General features: G+C 37.9%; 1 protein-coding gene across 5 annotated transcripts in view; it reads left to right on the top strand.

Moving 5' to 3' along the window:
* KCNU1 (potassium calcium-activated channel subfamily U member 1) overlaps positions 1–21527 on the top strand; it is a 163577-nt gene that overhangs the window by 116994 nt on the left and 25056 nt on the right. For 4 of the 5 annotated variants that reach the window (XR_013169158.1, XM_077144622.1, XM_077144621.1 and 1 more), the window contains exons 20-22: positions 16356–16452; positions 19747–19971; positions 21268–21454. Coding sequence is in view for 4 of the 5 variants with exons in the window: in XM_077144622.1 (XP_077000737.1) it covers positions 16356–16452; positions 19747–19971; positions 21268–21454 (509 nt within the window). In the remaining variant the exon portion in view is untranslated. The remainder of the gene's footprint in view (positions 1–16355; positions 16453–19746; positions 19972–21267; positions 21455–21527) is intronic. The other variant, XM_077144620.1, reaches the window with a different exon arrangement.

Genomic DNA, 21527 nt, shown 5'->3' with positions numbered 1-21527 from the left:
TTGATTGGAGATTTTAATTCATTTATATTTAAAATCACTTCTGCTGTTTTTCTACTTCATAAATCTTCGTACTTTGTAAATCTCATATAACATTTTTGTCCCTAATTTTCTATTTTTTTCTTTTTTTGTGTTGTTCTTTGTTGAGTGTCTTCTCACTTCAATCTGGATATATATATTTTTCATCTATTTGCCTTTATGACTACCATGCAGTTAAAATTTAACATCTTAAATATATAACAATCATATTTTATTTGATACCAATTTAACTTCATTAGTATGCACATATACTTTTCCTATACCCCTTGGCCCCCTATCATTTTTTGTACTTCTTACACTTGTATTTTTGTATATTGTATTTCCAAAAACATAGAATTACAATTGTTTTCTATGCATTTGCATTTTAGCACCATAATTGATCATCCTCTTCCTTCTGCTCTAGACTGGATATTGCTGTACATTGTTTCTCTAGCCTCTGGAGCTTCAAAATGATTGTTTCAGACCTTTCCTGCCCATTTGTAGCTGTTTTGTTGGGAGAACTGAATCGTAGCGCTTCCTGTTCCAGTGTCTTCTCCAGTAGTTCCTCCACCACCACCACTGCTGCCCACATCACATAGGCTTTCATCTGTTGTATATTTATTTTCATTAATCTCCTTGAATTTTCTAAATTCTCTTAAATTTTCTTCTTTGGCCCATTGGTTCTTTAGAACACATTATTTAGTTTCTATGTATTACGAATTTCCCAAATTTCCTTCGGTTGTTGGTTGTGCCCAGAGAACAAACTTTTAAGATTGAGGCTTTTTTATGGCTAAGTTTATATTCTATTCTTGACAATGTTCCATTGTACTTGAGATGAATGTGTTTTCTGCTGTTTGGGAAAGAGGTAGTCTAAAGTTCTTTGTTAGGTTCGGTTTATAGTGCTTTCAAGTCTTTTATTTTCTTGTTGATCTTCTGTCTGGTTGTTTTATCCATTATTGAAATTGGAGTTTTGAAGTATCAAACTGTTGTTATTAAATTGTCAATTGCTTCCTTCACTTCTATCAATATGGTCTCTTATTTGGGGCTGTGTTGTTTGGTGCATAGATGTTTACATATATCTTCCTGAAAGACTGACCTTTTTATAATTATAAAATGCCATTCTTGTCTCTAGGAATAATTTGGTTTTGATGCATGTTTTGTCTGTTTTTGGCATCATCACTTCATTTCTACTTTAATTGTTCTTTGCACAGTATATAATTTTCCTTCCTTTTACTTTCAACCTATTTGTGTCTTTGAATCTGAACTGCAAACATGATTTGTTTGTAACCATCTTCCAATCTCTGCCTTTTGATTAGAGTGTAATCCATTTCTATGCAATGTAATTATTTCTAATTATCTATTTTAAGTCTGCCATTTTTCTGTTTTATTTTCTATATATCTCATCTTTTTGTTTATCCATCCCTCCTTTACTGCCTTCTTTTCTGTTAAATCAATATTTTCTAGTGTACTGTTTCAATCTTTTGTCATTTATTTCTCTATTTGAATGTTATTTTCTTTCCTATATATTATAATTAACATTTAACTTATAAGAATATAGTTGGTTTAAGAGCATCTTATTTTCAACAGCATATAAATACTTTGATTCTATATAGCTCCGTTGCATCCTCACTCCTTTGTGGTATTAATGTAGTACAAATTGCATCTTTACATATTATAAATCCATCAACATAGTTTTATAATTATTACTTCTTATATTTGACTTATAAATAAGAGAAGCCTAGAATTAGAAACAAAAATACATTTAAACTGTATTTTATATTTACCTCTGTAATTGTGTTTAGTGTTGCTCTTTATTTTTCATGTGGACTTGAGTTATTGTTTGCTGTCCTTTCATTTCAGTCTGATCAATTCCCTTTAGTATTTCTTGTAGTGTAAGTCTGTAAGTGACACATCTGGGAGTCCCAGAAATATTGAAAAGGGAGATTTTCCAAATTTTAAAATTTAGTAAAAACCTTAATCTACATATTTCAAAAGCTCAACAACTCCAAGTAGGATCACCTCAAAGGGATTCACAACTAAATACAGCATAATAAAACTGTTGAATGCCAAATACAAATAGGGAATCTTGAAATCAGCAAGCAAAATGCATCTCATTATATATTAGGGCTCCTACTGTCTTTTTGGGACTCCCATTTTCATATGTTGGTACACTCGATCATCTCTGAGCATCTGTTCATTTTTTGTCATTCTTTTTCCTTTCTATTTCTTTGATTGAATGTTCTCCATTGATGTATGGTCAAATTTGCCAGTTTTTTGTTTTGTTTTGCTTTTTACTTCTGTCAGTTCAAATCTGCTGTTGAGCCTTTCTAGTGAATTTTTCATTTCAGCTGTGCTTTTCAACTCCAGGATTTTCATTTAGTTTTATTATATTGTCTCTTTATTGATATTTTTTCATTTTGTGAAATGGTCTCACAATTTTCTTTTTTTAGTTCTTTATATATGCTTTCCCTTAGTTTTTTAAATATATTCACAGTATCTGATTTAATATCTTTGTCTAGTAATTCTAATGGCTATTCTTCCTCTGGGACAGTTTTTATTGACCAATTTTTCCATTGTGTATGGATCGTACTTTCTTGTTTCTTTACATGTCTCATAACTTTTTGTTGAAAATGAGAAATCTTTAATTATACAATATGGCCACTCTGGAAATCTGCTCCCTTCCTTGCCCCAGGGCTTGCTGTTATTGTTAATTTTTGTTGTTGTAGTTCTGCTGCTTTTTTTAAATGACTTTACTGAATTGATTTCTAAAGTGTGTATTCTTTGTTTTGCATTGCCAAAGAGTTCTCTGCCTGCTCTGCTCTGGTGTAAGGTGGTGATTGCACAGAGATTTCCTTAAATATCTTGAACCAATAAGTTCTCTGCCTTTCCATGGGGTTCTTTGTGTGTGTTGTGAAATAATTTCAACACTCTACCAGTTTATAGCTCTGCCTTATCCTTCCCTTCCTTCTTCCTTGTGTAGAGTCTCCAGGTAAGCCAGAGATAAGAGATTCAGCATACCTCAGTTCTTTCTTTGTTATGCAGTCAGCCCTGAAAATGCACGTGGGTTTTAGTAGTGGTTTTAGATTGCTAGAAGGAATTTATTAAAGGTTTTCAAAATCCCCTATAGACCTCTCATTCTCTAATTTTTCCTTTTAAGGTTTGTAGTCAGTCTCTTGCTTTCCACAACTGTTATACCTGCCACAGCTATCTTCAATTTTAAACAATTGTTGCTGGTCATTTTTGACAAACACCCCAAGGGAAAAAGCTGTTCACACTGAAAAAGCTTTGAGCAAGTCAAATAAAGAAAAGCCTTGGAAAAAAAGTGTTTCTAGGAAGTTTCCAACTTCCTAGTATTGCTCTTTATTTTTCATGTGGACTTGAGTTATTGTTTGCTGTCCTTTCATTTCAGTCTGATCAACTCCCTTTAGTATTTCTTGTAGTGTAAGTCTGTGAGTAGAGCTTTTGGGATAACAGGTCAAATAATGACAATTTTCTGTGAGTAGAGCTTTTGGAATAACAGGAAATCTGTTCTGTTGTCCCCTCTACTGTTTGCTAAGCTGCTGGTTCTCACAGCTACTCTGATTGCAAGGTTGTTAGTTTTGAAGGCCATGCAGCACTAGGCAGAAAGGGATGGAAATAGGATAAGCTGAAATGCCAAAAAGCTTACTATTCTTACCAAATTTCTGCTATTTTTCTTGCATAAATTCTCTTTGGATCATTGTAATCCTCTGGTTAGATTTTAGAACTCTGAAAAAGTTTACTTTCAAAGCTTTTTCCAGTGTCCACTTCACTTTTCCAGAAGACTGGAATACCAGAAGTCCTTTCTCTGTCATTCTGGAAGTACAGAACTACTCGAGAGCCCCCGTCAAGCTGATGTAAGACTGTCTCTTTCCAGTAACTCCTCTCTTCAACTATAATTTTCCACATTTAATTTGACATCAGAAAATCAAATGTTTTAAATTATATAAGATGTGTACAAAAATGTACCATTAATAAATGCCAAGAGAATTTTGTGATACATACTAGGACTGCACAAATGTTGTTGTATAATGGTGTCAGATTCTTGACTGTGTATTAGATAAAACTAATAAAACTATGGTCCACAGGCCAAATCCAGCCCACCCTCTATTTTCATATGGCTTGCAATGGTAAAGCTTTGTATTTATTTAGCCATGACAGTATAGCTGTGCTAAAAGAATGCAATATACATTAACATTATCAGACTAAGCATTTGTCACAGGCAAGCAATGGCCGTAAAAATTAGAAAATTTTAAAAAGGATCTCTCATAACAGCAGAACTTGCAACCAAAGTATATTTTTCTGAGTGGCTCGTTTGTTAGCCAAGCAAAGAAAGCCATTGCCTAATGGGGAGTTTATTAAATTGTGTTTGCAGCAGCTAAAGAAATGTGCCTAGAGGAAAACAAAATTGTTTAATACTAGTATCCTTTCAATGAAAAATTGAAGACTTGAGGATATTGGGAGCACTATCAATAGTCAATTAAAAAACAAAGTAAATGATTTTGAGTGGTCTCTATTGGCTCTTAACGAGTCAACAGATGTTACTAATTCTGCTCAGTTGTTATTTTCTCGAGACGTCAATGCTGAGTTTGGAGTGACAGAATAATCCATCTCTATAAGTAGTCTGTATAGAACAACTACAGATGAGAATATACTCAAAGAATTTGAGAAAACACTAATCCAATAGATTCTGAAGTGGAATCTTCTAAGAAGCATTACAACTGATGGTTTTAAAAATATGTATGGAGAAGAAAAAAAAGGACTACTTGGAAAATTTGCGAAGTATTTGGAATGTAAGATGCTTAGAGACTATGGTTGTTCAAGATTATTGTGTGACTCATCAGCAGGAACTTTGTGGAAAATATTCTAATCTATGATGAGTTATTGAACGAGCAGTGTCAATAGAACACTTCATTTGAGCTTGTGGACTTCCCCTTTTTTAGTTCTATGAATTTCTATCAGAAATAGAAGCTGAATATCCTGACTTGCCCTGCCACATAGAAGTTTGAGAGCTTAGCAGTGGTAAAATTTTATTGACTTTTTTTTTGAGCTCAAGGTCAAGATTGAAATTTTTCTGAATGAGAAGAAATTCAACCATTATTACTGAACACTGAATGCCTTCAAAATTTAGCTTCTACTGCAGGTTGGATAATTTCTCTTAATGAATTCAACATAAAATTAAAAGGCAAAACCATGCTTATATGTAAAATTTACTCTACTGTGAAGTCATTACAGGGACAATTAATATTATGAGACTAAAATACAATGTCATGCTTCTGTATACACTTCTGGTGCTGTCAAAGGATAAACAGTAAGTGAGATCTCCATTTCCATACAAATTTGAGTTGATATAAGTATATGTATTTTCTGAGCTCAAACTACAGTTTTAGCAGCATTTATTTGAACCTTGATGCAAGTGTGAAGGAAATTTCTGTATTTCAAAATCCATTTAATTGTGCAGTTGGGGAGCTTCCACATAACCTTACGTTAAAAGTGGTTAATCAACAATTGAATGGCACACTTTCAATGGCAAATATCAAGAAAATAATCTATTAGAATTCTATAAATCCCTTCTAAGGGATAAATATCCATACTTAGAATCATATGCTCATGGAGTGCTGTCAGTATTTGGCAGTGTCTACCTGTGTGTAAAGGTATTTCCAAAGATGTTGTATGTTAAATACCATTGCAGGTCAGCATTAACATACAAACATTTGAAATTGATTTTGCTGATAAAGAACCCTAAACTTGAATGCTAAAGAAGCAAAATTCTATCCCCTAAAAATAGTTGTCGTTCTCATTAGTAAACCTGTATTATAAAAAATGCATGATATTATTATACATATTTTGAGTCAAAAATAAAAATTTGTGAAAAATGTATTTTCTTTCTTGCTATTCTAAGTACCTACATAATATCCTCAATTGTAACTCCTATCCCACAAATCTTAAATATTGGTAAATATCTGTCCCTCATAGAGAAATTATAGACCCTGTTCTAGGGTTAGTTGACCAATATCAGATATCTGGAAATAATATATAAAGATATGCTTTATAATAATTTTAAAAAGACAGTGATCATGTCCCAGACTAGTACTAAAAGTTTTAGTATGAAGAGGCATTGGAGAGCTAAGAATAGCAGGAGTGGATAAAGAGTGCCCACACAAACAGAAATTGACTCTGTGATTATATAACTTCAATTTTCCAGTGGGACCAAAATTATAATACTACAGAAGACAAGGGAATCAAAGAGTAGAATAAGATTATCGTTAAAAAATCTGGAATTTGTTGTGGTTACTTTTAGACTGTGCCCTAAAATCTTGAATGAAAGAGGTCGGTTGCTCTATAATAGTCAAATGGAAGAAGGCGGGGGAAAATTTCACAAAACATGCAAGTTCTTTATTCTTTCACAGAGTACAGAGAGCTCTGACAAAACTGGGCATCTATCTCCATGGAGATTTTGATATGGAACAGACAGGGATGATAGGAAAGCATTTTACTTGAGAAATAATCAAGGACTTGATCACCGGAAACTAATATTTATTTTATATTAAGATAAGCTATACAGGTGTCAGTCTATTCTAATCTATAATGGTCAGAGGTGCTGGGCTCCAGACTTTGACGATGCACTATTTTGTCTCTCCCACTTGGTTCACAAGGGCAGTGAGGAAGACTATGCATGCACTTCTACCTGCTGGATGGCTAGTGGTGGACCACCAGGTGGCCTTGTCTCTGCTGTGAGACGTAGCAAGAAAGACCCAAGTTAAAACCCAGTCATCAGTAGGCATGATGAATTCTAAAAGTTATATATGTTTTGGGTGTGATTTTTAAATTATAGGAAATGTCCCAGCAGAGTTTGCCTATCTGTCTCTCTCTCTCTCTCCCTCTCTCTCTCTCTCTCTCTCTCTCTCTCTCTCTCTCTCTCTCTCTCTCTCTCTCTCTCTCTCTCTCTCTCTCTTTCTTTCTCTCTCTCTCCTCACCCCCTCATCTAAATGTCTATAACTAAGTAAACAACACTGGAAAGGAAATAAATGGTGCCTTAACTTCCCCCTGGAGATTAAGTAGGAGGAGGAAGAGGTGGACAACCAGATGTTTTCTTCATGCAATAAGCCCCAGTTTCAAGGAAACCAGAGATGAATGCCACCTCTATGATCATATGTATGGAACGTTAGAGGACCTGATGAGCCACAGGAACTTAACTCCAAACTAGAAGTGAACAGAGCAAGGAAAATAGTCTACTTCTTTGTCCGCTTTGTTCTGATTCATTATAATGAGAAAAGCTAAGGCATATGGAGCATCTAGGTGAAAGAGTTCCTGATCACCTGACCTTATTAAGGTGACCCCACCCTGTGACTCCTCTTCTACTTAAAATCTTTGCCCTTACTTTCATCCTTAATAAAACCCAACTTACACTATTCTTCTTGCTAAAGAATACTAATGATAACCTATTCCCTCCGTCTAGAGATCCCTAATTCTAACTTTTCACTTTTAATCAAGGCACACCACTTTTTAAAAATAGGCACCATGGAACACATAGGAGGGCAGGGGCATTTTGCCATGAGTGGTCCCAAAGGGCCTCCGGCTTCATTATCTCCACCACTTCATGACAGGTCACCGGGGCTAAGGAAAACAACACTCAGGAGACCTTCTTGAACAGGCTTCCTTCCAGTAATAGCTTCCAGATGGGAGGGAATTCTAAAAGCCTGTAGCCCTCAGCACATCATTAGGTGTTTCAAATATTCCCCCAAATCTGAAATCATCAGAGCACTAATTGTTTCCATCTAGATATTCATTTACAGGGATTTCAGAGAAACTAAGGACAGTGGATAAGAAGACTTCACAAAGAACTTTCTATTTCTAGGGGGAAAAATGCAGTCATATCCATACACCTTGGAATTATTTTCATTTCCTCTGCAGAGCTTATACTTTCTCATTTGAACCCCCACCCACCCACACACGCATACACACACCTTTTACATTTTGATGGGTGCTATTTTTTCCCAGTCCTGAAATCTTTGGGGAAGATATTATTGCTAATAATTGTCCAAGCCAAGCCTCTCACCTCACTGCATAAGGAAAGTATTTATGTTATATTAATCTCTGACCCAGGCTCAATCCCTTAAAACCTTGGGAAATGCATCAATACAATGAAAAGTGAGGTAGTTTTCAGTTATTTCATGCTCCTATTTCACACCTCTCTACATCATCAAAGAAGCAAAAGGAAAAAAAAAGCCATTTTCCTGAAATTTTCATTTGTTCAGTTATGTGTTTTAGAATTTAGAGCACCGGAATAACTGATTTAATCATCTGTTGGACAGAAAGACTGTTTCTCACAACTGTCTATGGGGATAAAAAACACTTTCACTTTCACTTGGGCCAAGCTGGTTGTTTACGTTGACATTTTGATATTTAGAAAGTGTTGCAAGTGTGTGGGGAGGGAGTGGGGGGGACAGGTGTCAGAAAGAGAACCTAAAAATACAACCTCAAGTAAGTGATCTGCTGAAAAGATTGGCTGAGAAGACTGTTTCTCTGAGATTTGATACTGCCTCAAGCTATGGACTCTTCTGCTCAGTGCACAGCTTTGGTCTTTGTAAAAGTCTCCTCTGGCTCATGTTGCATTTGTATTCACATTGTAGGAAATCCCAAATGAAATACCCATAACATATAAAGGGACTAAATGGGTCATCGTCTGAGAAAGGGTGACATAGAGGGGAACTGTCTTTTTTTATCTTTCCCCTTGATCTTCTGTCTGGTAACAATTTACATTCTGAGATGCCTTCATCCACGTTTTCTTAGAAAAATTCGCTGCAGAAAAGCTGTCAGTTTCTACTCATCACAAATAAAGCGAGGCTTAGCAGGGAGATGCTCAAATGTCAGCTCCGATGCAGGTTTATCTAATAGAAATACGTTCCTATTCTCACCTTCACCCGGGCTGAGGGCATTCTGACCTCAGGTCTAACTTCTAAGCAAGAGAGTAGAAAATGTCTTTGTGAAGATTTTAGATCATAAACATTGAAAACATGGATTTAATAGAAACCATCTGTAAAGCAGCATTTACAGGCCAATAGAACGCTCTGATTTGGTTTACCTTAGAATGCCATTTACATTCTCCTATGTAGACTGAAATAAAATTACAGTGAGTACAATGGTATCTTGAATTTTAATACATCTCCTTGTTGAAACATCATTTGCAGATGGTTTTTATCATATGTACACTCTTTACTGTTAAAGTTTATAATTCCATAGTGATTTTATGAAGACTTTATATATGCAGAGGATCACAAGATACCAGGAATTGGAGCAAGGTTGAAAAATGTAATTTTCTAGAAGCTGGTTATTTTCCAATGTGCAGGGCTATGGCCACCCAACTATACTTTTTTCTATTGAACATCAGCAATACTCATCTTCAAACACCGTGGTGTGGAAGGTTCTGAGCATAGTGTTTCAAGTGTGTTATTACTTATTCCTTCCTCTTCCCTACCCCCAGGAGCTTTTTAAATTAGCAGGGAGAACTGCTTCCATGCTGGCAGTAGAGTAATGAGTCTTAGCACTGAAAATCTCATGTCCTGGGAAATGCCAGCCCTGGGCAAACCAGGATGCTTGGTGACTCTAGCTTGAAGACAATGGATTCATTATTTACCTTCTACCCAAATAGTTTCCTAAGTTTTTTTTCCAGATGGAAGGCAAGAGGACATAGTGCTTTGGAGATAGTCAGGCTGCTGCCACCCTATGTTGTGTCTCCTGAGATTTCATGGCAAGTTTTACCCACTAAATGAGTATCAGAAAAGATATCCATCCAACAGGGGATGTGCTGTGCCTGGTACATGTTTTCCCTTCTCATGGGGGAGGGAGAATGAAGGAAGTGATCACAGAGCCTTTTCCAACAGATAATGTGAACTGTGCTCTTTGCCTTCCTGAGATTCTTCTACGGGTTGCTGGATTGCTTGATCCGGAACATTCCCCACCTCACAGGAAGTTTCAGAGCTTGCTTGTACACCAGTTCCCAGGTGGAAGTGGACTGTAAAAAAGTATCCATTTGATTAGACCTGAAATTTTCCTCCAAGGTGAAAATAATGCCTTGTAATGAGTACATGGCAACCAAATGAAACCTATAGAAATGAAATCATAATGTGGTCTTAAAGATTAGGTTCATATTCTAAAATCTGGCTATAGTATATGTCTGGGATATATGCCTGTGAGTGTGTTTGTGTGTGAAAGATTGAGAAACAGAGAAGGAGAGCGAGCGAAGGACTGTGAAGCCAGATAGAAAAGAGAAGCACTGACTATATAACCTGCCATCATATTCCAAATCAACCTGAGGTAATTGTTTTTATCCCAGAACACACAAAATGATCATCAGAATTGATGATAAATTAATATTTCCAGGTCAAGTATGGACTGAGTTGCCTTGATTCTATCTCTAAAGTTACTGTAGGGAAGGCAGCTAGTCTTTGAAATACAGAATTGTTAGCAGCACCAAGGCATCCTGGGACCGAGGGTTTTTCCTGCATTTTATTGTGGGAATTACCTTTAAGAGACAGTTGCAATGGATTTTCCAAAGATCATACCTAAAAAGATGTTGAAACATCTAGACACACAGACAACTTTCTCCTCTCTTTCCCAACAGTCAGCCAGGAGACTTGTCTTCCTCCCTTTGCCAGGACATTATGAATCTTGTTTTTGTTTAACTCAAGTCTTGAGTGAAAAATGTATTTTCCTGCATCAAGACCAGAAATCCTTCTGCTAAAAACTTTCAAGCCTCCAACAGAGTTTTTAAAGAGGTTTCAAATGGAATGGACCCAAGGCCAGGATTTCCTAACACTTCCAAAAATAATGCCTGCAAAAAGAAAAGAGGATATGTAGGTGCTTTTTGAGCTTTCTAACAGATACTATGAACAGCAATCAATCTCATCAATTGGCAGTTCATCATCAAGAGCAATCTGAGTCAAGGCATTAAGTTGAAATAAAATATATATAGCAATTTACTTATGGTCTTGGAAACCACAATTCTTGGCCTGGCACTGCAAAATGTGCTCCATGTGTTTAATAGGGTTTTTCCTACACGGTTAGGTCTCACTTTCATCAGGCACCAACATTGGTCCTTCTTATATTTTCCATTAAGTATTGGTATTCATACAGGATAAGTTACTATACATGTGGAAGAATAAAAATTTTTTGCAGAATAGTTCCAGAGAGCAGAGAGGAAAGCCTGCCTTCCTTGGCTGTGGCATGATCAAGCACTTTTTCAGAAGGCATTGGCTTCAGGCAGATCAAAGCAGCTAGAAGAAAGATAGCCATTAGAAAAGAAAGGCGCTGCTCTGTATACCCATAAGTAGACTGGCTGCAAAAGCTGTGCTCACCCACAGCACGCTCTACCTATCAACTTCCAAAGGGAGAAGGAAGATGGAAAAACCTGGCTGAGGACATTCAAGGTTCCATGCCTCCCTTGAGTCTCCCAGGCAGAAGTACTGCACTGTTGCTTTGGCAGTAGGAAGTGTATCTTGTGACCCAGTAGATGGTCAGCCTCACCCTCATTCCTAATCTGTCCTGCTGAGCATTGTCCCAGATAAGTAACCCCTCAATTCTCACCAGCCTCTCCCAACTGCAGAACCCTCTCTTAAGAGACCCCCACTGTGGTCAGGCTGTGACATCTCTTTTGATCTGAATGTCATGAATGATGCCCCATGGATCCCTTTTTCTCCGACACAGTCAGCCGTTCTTCTCTATTCCTTGGTGCCCAGTTCTAAGACTGCAAGTGCTGAACATTTCATAGGTGATCTATTCGTCTCTTTTGGAGGATATATTTCTGCATGGATCATGCCATTTGCAAAGCATATGGCAGAAGGGAGCTTTATTTAGGGGATGAATATCTAAATTGCATTAGGTCTTGCTTTGGCAAGGACACCAGATGGATGCCTTTATGATGAAGTAGGTCTCCTCCAGCCTTTCTTGTTTGCAGTTCTTCAGCAGGTGTTTCCTCTAAGGCATTTCTATTTTCCATAACATCAGGATGAAGAAAGATGCTGTCTGTGACAGCTTGTTACATACATCATGCTTTTATTATGATACAGTGATTGATTTGCTGTTCTGAGTCAAGTTAAAATGTGCTTGTGAGAAGATCAACTTCCATGTGCCAAAAGAGTGTTTAATCACCAAACCAAGAACTCTTGATTCATCACTATGGGAAAGAGGGGAGAAGGAGGGAAGTGAGAAAAAGCTGAAGAAAGTGATCAGAAGAAAAGACACTACGAGCCATAGACATGGGTCCTGAGGGAAGAGGCCACATTTCTGAAGATTAAATAGCTATTTCCAGGTTGCATTCAAGGTATCCACGAAAGAGCCACCACTAGCTTGGGTGCAATATAGATATGTGCAATATATATACACATACATATACATGTATACATTATATATATTGAGAAATACAAAGGACAGTGTCTAGGAAGCTCAACTTGTAGAGAGGGTTCCATGAATAAGTAAAATAGACTGTTCTCCAAATTCTGATAAAAATCAAAACCAGACTCAGCCATCAGGTGTGTTCCCTGGGGAGGCCTTTTAACAAGCTTGGCATAAAGTCATCACCATGGTCCTGCCTCATGCCATTAAGAGAGCCTCTGGGGTCCTCAGAGCTGGGGTTCATGATTTAAGATTATTTAAACCATCAAGTGGTGTGTTAATTTGAGTGGACAATGTAACTATTTTAGTCAATCTGACCTTGTGGCTTACATTGAAACATCTTCTGGCTGGGTGAATGGTTAGAATCCACCAAATTTCTGGGTAGTTCTTAAGTGGAGGGAGAATAAAGAAATGCCCCTGGCCTTGGCCAGTCTCATTAGCAATTACTCTCTCTACATTTCCAACCCCTCCTCCAGTGCCTCAACTTCCCCACCCTGGTATCTCTAAGTTCTCTCTGTATGCCATTAGTTTAGGTCTGACATTCCAATCAAGTTTGAGTAAGTTTCTTTGAATGATGAATCATGATTTAGGACAGCATTTTAGAAGCGAATCTCGTTGAGGAGAGCACAACTGTTTGTCATTACTGTTGGATTCTGAGCTTTTCAGCCATATGTTAAACAACATGCTATACTAATTCACTAAGGAGACCCCCCTAACCTGTCAGCACAAGAGAGCAATAGGTTTGCATTTCTCCCAGGATGTATGGTAAAATCTCACAGGGGAGTACTGTCATGAGCCACAATTAATGGGGCTAAGCTAAAGTGTGATACAGGACAGTACGTCCCAAAAGGCATTTCATGGGATAGTAACAGATAATTTTAAGTCAAAAGGAGTAAAAGTTTTGTGCTCAAATAAGTCTGGGAAATATTGGATTGTTCAATTTTCAAGGATTTTTTAAATTGTAAGGCATTTTAGAACCTTTCATATGCTTAACTGCTGTGTGAGTCTCAAAGGGGGCCATTTTTTTCAACAGTTATTTAGTTGGCTACAAAAAAAAACATTTTCTCAAGACTCTTCCAGCTGCTAATATTCCATGGGACATGTCGTTCTGGAAATAGTATTGTGTGTTGATCAGAACAGGATGGGCTTATGCTATGGTAACAACCCTGAAATTTTGAGTTTAATACAACAAAGTTCATTTCTTGTTCATGATGCATGTCCCCCATGGGTCTCGGAGGCAAAGGTGCGCTCCTCCACGTAGCCACTCTTGTACTCAGGCTACCCATCCCAGGAGCAGGCTGAGGAACCACACAGGGTCTTTCCACTGGTACAGCCATGGTTTCTTCAATTTCCCTGGACAGACTGAGGGGTGTGGCTCCACCTAACTGCCCGTGTGCTCAGGAAAGAAAAAAGGACAGGATACTGCAAGCAACAGTAATCATAACCTCAGCATTATATTCAAGTGTCAACTTCATAATTTGTTATTTCTTTGGCTTTTTTTTCCTATAAAATGAGGGAGATAATCTTTAAAGTTTGCCCGAGACAGAAATGCTTATCAAATATTTCATTGCTTTCCACGATCCCCAGCCCCTTAAACTCAGCAGAAGCCATGTGCTACCCAATGAAATGTGAGCAGAAATGATGTATGCCACTTAGGGCCAGTGCAATAAAAAGGCTGTCCTTGATTTTCTCTTCTCCTGCCTTGATGATTGAGAAAGACTTATTTTACAGGTGCTATGGCCATAAAATGGAAAGCCTCTGCCAGCCTAAGTTTTGAGTGGCTGTGGGAGCACCACCACCTGCTCCCCTGAGTAAAATATATAGGATGGGTGAAAAATAACCTGTGCCATGTTAAGCCACCAGGATTTTAGGTTGTTTCTGTAGGCTCAGCCTATACTCTCCTGAGTAGTCTAGGTCCTTTCCAAACCTAAACTCTCTGTAATTCTAGAAGGGTTTCTTGGGTTTTCTAACAAGTAAACATGTATTTCTTAGAATGTGAGAGGGATTTTTCAAAAGAGCGTCTAACTCTTTCAGCAATTAAATATATCATCTAGCAAGCATTGTACATAGTTGCAGTGTGAGGTGATCAAGTGGAGGACTTTGCCATGATTTAGAACAAGACTAGTGCAAAGTATAGACAGATGCAGGCCAGTGATGGAAGCTGTAAAGGATGTAAAAATAAATTTAATAAGTAAGGATGTTTCAAAAGGGACTGTGCTAGTTTGCAACTGTTATGCACCCCAGAAAAAAACATGCTCTTTTAATCTTAACCCAATCTTGTAGGGGTAGCCTGTTCTTTTAATTCTGATCTAATATTGTAGGGTAGGGTCTTGCACCTGTTTCCATCTGTGGTGTACCCCAGAAAAGCCATGTCCTATAATCCTCATTCGATATTGCTGGGTGGGAGCTTTTTGATTATCCGTGGAGATGTGACCCACCCAATTGTGGTTGGCAACTTTTGATTAGATGGTTTCCGTGGAGATGTGACTCTACCCATTCTAGGTGAGGCTGCTTACTGGAGCCCTTTAAGAGGGAACCATTTTGGAAAAAGCTTAAGAGCCATGAGAGCCCAGGCAGCCAGAGACCTTTGGAGATGAAGGAGGAAAACACCCCCGGGGAAGCTTCATGAAACAAGAAGCCTGGAGAGAAAGCAGATACCACCATGTTCACCATGTGTCTTTCCAGTTGACAGAGAAATCCTGAATGTCATCAGCCTTTTTGAACCAAGTGTCTTTCCCTCGATGTCTTAGATTGACTTAGATTAATAGCCTTACTTTAATTTGGACATTTTCACAGCCTTAGAACATGTAAACTTGCAACTTAATAACTTCCTCTTCTTAAAAGCCATTCCATTTCTGATATATCACATTCTGACAGCTTGCAAACTAAAACAGTCTGCTTGAGTAGGTTGTTTCCATGGAGATGTGACACACCCAATTGTGGGTGTGACCTTTTGATTAGATGGAGATGTGACTCTGACCATTCAAGGTGGGCCTTGATTAGTTTACTGGAGTTTTTACAAGAGAGGAACATTTTAGAGAAAGCTTAGATGCAGATATTAGGGGACTGAGACAGAAAAGGCCTGGGTACTAAGCAAGGACTCACAGAAAGAGCCAGAACGTGGAAAGAAGAAATCTCCAGCCCTGGAAGATGTTAAACTAAGAGATAGAACCCAGAGTTTTGTCCAGAGCAGCTAAGTGAGGGCCCACAGATGCTTAGAGTGGAAGCCGCTGGAATCAGAAGCTGGAAACAGCAGAGTAGGGAATAAGGATCAGTAGTCACCAGCCATGTGCCTTCCCATGTGACAGACATTGGCCTTTCTTCAGAATCAAGGTATCTTTCTATGAATGCATTAGTTTGGATGTCTTTAAGGCCTTAGAACTGTGAACTTATAATTTAAATAAATCCCCATGTATAAAAGCCAATCCATTTGTTGTATATTGCATTCTGGCAGGTTTAGCAAACTAAACAAGCACCCATTCGCAAAGAGATGGGAAGACGAGGTGAGGAAAATATCCTAAGGAAAGATGTATCTTCCAGGATTCAATCTCTCACAGCCTTTTAAATTCTATGTACAGGTACTCAAAGCATCTTCATGATTTTTCACAAGCAACAATGACCTCATTATGGTAACAAATTTAAGAGCATAATTACCCTCAAGCAACTAATCTAGGTAAAAAAAAAAAAAAGAGAGAGAGACTGATGTGGTTTGTGTCTGAAGTACCCACTGTGTCTTCAGCTGTGATATGGGGTGAACACAGCTACTGTGCCCTTTGGTCATGAACCTTTTGTTCTGGAGTCTCACAGACCCACAGTTATTCTCTGTATGTTATTCTCCACTTTGGGCCCAGGGCTCTACTGAGTTTCAAGTTCTTGTCCCACTGGAGCCCCAAATGTTCTCAGACTAACCATTTGTTCTCTCCACTTAGGACTAGTCACTCTGAGAAGGAACAAGAGACTGACAAACTCGATAGCAGTGGCATGTATCATTGGTGCAAATCCATCTCTTTGGAAAAGGTGATTCTGGTAAGTGATTTTGCATCAAACCACAAAAAGAAAAATAAAGCATCTCCTAGGGTAAGTGATGACCTTCCCCCAGTCATAGGCACCTGCCCTTTCTCTTTTGTGAATTATGAAGTTTGGGAGGAAATCATATGCCTCACCAGCCATGTCAATTGTGAATGATACGCAGGGCAACATGTGACATTTGACAAGGACTTTGTAGGTAATATGCTGAGGTCAAAACAATTAGGTGCCTTCAGCTACTTGTTCCTCTATTAGCAGTTTAGCTGACTCAGTTATTCAGAATAACATTCTCCTGAAACCCTGCTGTTTTGCTAGTAAATCTAATTAATTTAAATGCGCCAGGGAAACCTACTATTTATAAGAACTTTGCAGTCTTTCCTTTTTAAAGTAAATAAGCATTACCCTAACTTATAGGTTTCAAAGTGTGGGTTTGTCCAGAGTGGTTTTTAATTCAAACTAGCTGTACTTGTATTTACCACCAGGACTCCTAGATGGTTGCCCCAGGCACCCTGAGTGAATCATTGTGGATATAACTGCCTGAGCTCTGTCTTCTCAAGGACTGACAACCAGCTCAGTCCACTGAATGCCTGAAACTAAAATGTAAAAAGGCTTTGATCTTGAGGGGTGTGAGGGTTGTTCAGTGGTTGTATTCTCACCTGCCATGTGGGAGACCTGGGTTTGATTCCTGGCCTGTGCATGCCCCACCTCCAAAAAAAATAATTCAACAAATGGTGCAACAATAACAGGATAGTCAAATGGGGAAAAAAATGAGATGTGGCCCCCACCATACAACATACAAAAAAAAAAAAAAAAACTTTGATTTTAATCCAGGCTCTGATACTGACTTTCTGGATCCCATCTATTCTCATTTTCCAGAGTTGGAAACTCAAGTATAATCCTAATGGTCTACCTTACCAACAGTAGCAGTTAACTTTAACTAATAAAAATGATTACTTGTATGTTGCATGTCCCTCTATTTTTTTTTTTCAATCTATGACTACTTAGTTTAGTTCACTTTTTCTGTTAAACACACACACATACATAAACACTTACATCCTTGTGGCTCAGTGCCAGTGTCCTGACAGAATATATTCCAAATTTCATAAAAGCATGATCAATCATTTGATCAGAAGCACAAAGTTGTCAGAGCTGTCATATCAACTGAAAGACTATTAGGGTTGCTAAAACTCACCATTTTAGCAAATATGTCTTGTTCTAAGCTAAGTAAAATAAACATCCGTTGAGCAGGAAGCCAAACATGTTTTCAGTAAGAGGCAAAGCTTTGGAAAAGTTGAGAAGTTGGTTGTAGATTGAGGCATCCAAGAGACCAAGGAAGAGAAATAGCAGATGTTTTATTAGACCATATTTATTATGCTCTCAGACAAGTTGCCATGATAGATATTTCCCTTATGATCCTTGATGGTGGAATATAGTTCAAAAGACCAACTGAGTCTTCAGAAGGACTTCTAGCTTTAAAAATTCTACGTTTTTTCAAACTTGCAGCCTTATGGGAGAAATGCACCAGATTGAGAAATCTGGGCAGCCTTTGCTGTTGGTTTATTTACTTTTGAACAGCATGTCCTCCCCTTGCCACCTCCTCCCCTCACCCCAACCACAATCTTTTCAATTGTTTTGTGCCACAGTTTCTTGGAGGAATTGCCTCTTTAGCTGTACCCACTAATGGACTATGCCATGTATCTTGTCCTAATTGTTTAGTTCTACTCAGAAGAGCAATTGTTGGACTTCAGGCACGTTACATTAAATACTGTTAGAGGTTTCATTATTCAAGTTAAAACTAATCAGATTAGCTAGAGACAATTATTTAATAGATTTGGTTAAGATTCAAATCACTTTCTAGGAAGGCTGTCCAGACAAGTAGCTTTATTTCCCCTCACAGGGAGATTTTTCTTGGAAAGAATTTCTCAGTGTATGCTAATTCAACAAACTAATTGTTTAGGAGGCAGATCTTTCCATCTGTCCTATTAGATTTCATCCACTCCATGTTTCCTAGACAAAAGCAACGGACTGACAAAAGAAACAATGAAATATTCATTTGAAATGTCTTTGTGTGCCAAGAACATAGAACATACTTATCCGTGAAATGTATTGTAATACATTTTCCCTCTTCTCTCCCAGTTTCCAGGTCTTCTTTGAAGGTTAGGAAATGTCATAAGATTCAGATTTTGTTAATAGTTATTAATAGTTATTGAATAAGTGCACTTTCCACATATCTCCACAAAAAAATTAACTTTTGCTACTCCTTCTTTTTTACCATTTTAATCACAAAGAAATTAAGGGTCAGAGAGGTGTTAAGAATTTTTTTCAAAGTCCTTTATCTGACAAGTGAAAGAACCAGAACATAAAACCGCATGCTCTGATTCCAAGTTCAGTTCTCATTCTACTGTACCCCAGCATCAGAAGATGAGATATTGGCCCCCTCATTCCCTGTAAGAAATCAGACATAGGCTTAATATAAGTTTCCTGCAAGAATATTGCTTTTATGAGTCTCCATGAATGTGGGAGAAACCTAATCTAAATATATGTCGTGAATATTATTTTGTTTTCAACTTAGAAATGTAGGGGAGCTGTTTACAATTGACAATATTACTAATAGTTGGTATGAGACCTTCAAATGTTGGGGATAAAATGAAATCTTTATAACTTTGAAATTTCTTTTGGCACTTTGCATGATGAGTTTCCTTGATTCTAGAAAAAGTCTATTGAAGCAGTTCAATATCTTTAGTGTAAACCATATGAAATTGCCAGTATTCAATCCATTCGTGTCCCACAAAAATGGCAATTTCATATGGTTCAAAGTAATGAATGAAAACCCACTGAAAACTGCAACATGTTGTCCAACCTGATTTAAAATTCAGGGCTCACTGTAAGACTTAAGGTTATTGGAATTTAAACTGTCTAAATTTTTCACTGAAACTTTCTACACAAAATATAAGACCAAAAGCATGTAAGGAAAACAAGAGAGATTTTCCCCATTTAGTCGAAAGATTTCAGACCCAGAGAAATGATGTTGGTCTGAAGTTTAATTGTTGCACTCTAACAGAAAACTAAGGGAAAAAAGGTGAAATAAGGAACTCTATAAAAAGATAAAAGCTATAAACACCCTCCACTTGTGTACAAGTTCCATTTTTGTAAACAGTTTATAAAATCCTAGGAACCTCATGAAGGGACAAATATGAATGTACTTAGAAGAGTTGGGATGAGGGGAAAGGGCCGTCTTTGAGGAACTCAATCTTGTTTCTGAAAATAACCTGGTTCTGGCATGCTTATGCTTAGAAACGAACGGACAAGGCAAAGCATGAGTTTCGGAATCACATTGTAGCATGTGTCTTCGGAGATGCTCAGTCTACATTGATGGGACTTCGGAATTTTGTAATGCCCTTAAGAGCAAGCAATTACACCCTGAAGGAGTTGAAGGACATCGTGTTCATTGGATCTCTGGATTACCTGCAGAGAGAATGGCGATTTCTCCGGAATTTTCCACAGATATACATCCTGCCTGTAAGTGTGGCATAAGAGATAGCAAATATTTATAATGATAATAACACTAACAGTGCTTGTATGACTAGCAATGATAATTACAATCAAGAGAGCTTACTGTTATATAGTGCACACTGTGTACCAGAAACTTATTCTAAGTATTTTGCACATATTGACTCATTTAACTCTCAAATTAGCCCTGTGGAGTAGGTATTTAAAAAATTAAAAATTTAAACATGAAGAAAGTAACTTGCCCAAGATCACACAGCCAATAAGTGGCAGAACTAAGATTTAAATCCAGACAGTGTGGCTCCCAAGTTTATTCTCAAATCACCATGTTTTATGGCCTTTATACAAATAAGAGTTTCTTGGCCATATTTCTGAGTCTGAAGCTAACATTGGTCAGATTTGCACTCTTTCTCAACTTTTCTGCTAGAACACACAATCCCAGATGATCCCTCATTGATAGATGAAGAGAAGGAATTGGGCTTGCATTTTTGAGCAGTGTGGTGTTGTAGTTGTAATTATATTTTCCCTGAACCTTCACAGGTCTATATACTACCATTTCCCTGGATGAAAAGGCCATTATGTGCTCTGTGAAATGCACCACAGCATTTGCTTTCTCATGAAATAGGCCCATATGTGGGCAATATTTTTCAAACTTCAAAAACAGCTCTCATAAGAAGCAGTCAAATCTTGTGCTTTTTTTTTTTTTGCCACCGTAAACTTCCCTGTGCCTCTCCTAATCCCCTGTTTTTGCTTCAGTCCATAGAAAGGTAAAAAAGAAAATGACCAGATTCTACTAATCTCAGGAATTACCAATATCAGACTCTAAATTTCCTGAAGGTGGGGCCATTTCTAATGCCATTTCTCCACAAAGGAAAGAAGAAACTGCCACTTTGTTAGTTAATCCAGGAAGCAAAGGCAGGGTCAACCGCCAGCAAAATCATGAGGATGCAAAATTTCCCTATAGATCCATAAGTTCTTTCCTGAACTTATTCACCCCAACTGTTACCCTCACTCAGCTTTTCTTCTCTCACTTGAATCATCTAAACGGACTTATACTCCTTCCACCCAGCTCTCCTTTGTCTCATCCAAACTGACTCCCAAGAAATAGTTTATGTAACTTTTTCATACTAGGGTATTTATGACTGATAAGCCCAAAGGGGTCAATATCAGGAAATGAAATTTTAAATTCAAGCCAGTGAAGCTTTTGGGTCCAACCACATCCCCCACAAAGAACCACCACCCAAGGCGTAATACAAAATCCCTCCATCTGGTAACGTTGCCCCCCTTCGTCCCGTTTCCTCTCACTAGGGATCTGCACTCTTTACTGGAGACCTACTTGCAGTCAACATAGAGGAATGCTCAATGTGTGCTGTCTTGTCTTCCCCATCCAAGCCGTCAAGCAGCCAGACTCTGGTGGACACAGAGACCATCATGGCCACCCTCAACATTGGATCCCTGCGGATCAGCTGTTCTGCCCAGATACCTTCAGAGTCGTGTAAGCACAGAACCCCTGGCAGGAAGAAGTTCCCAGCTTCCTCTTGGGATAGAAGGGAGAATCAGCTCTTCTT

This window comes from Tamandua tetradactyla, chromosome 26, assembly GCF_023851605.1.
Source record: "Tamandua tetradactyla isolate mTamTet1 chromosome 26, mTamTet1.pri, whole genome shotgun sequence".
Taxonomy (NCBI): domain Eukaryota; kingdom Metazoa; phylum Chordata; class Mammalia; order Pilosa; family Myrmecophagidae; genus Tamandua; species Tamandua tetradactyla.
Note: the sequence above shows the minus strand (reverse complement) of the source record. Positions and strands in the feature narration are given on the sequence as shown.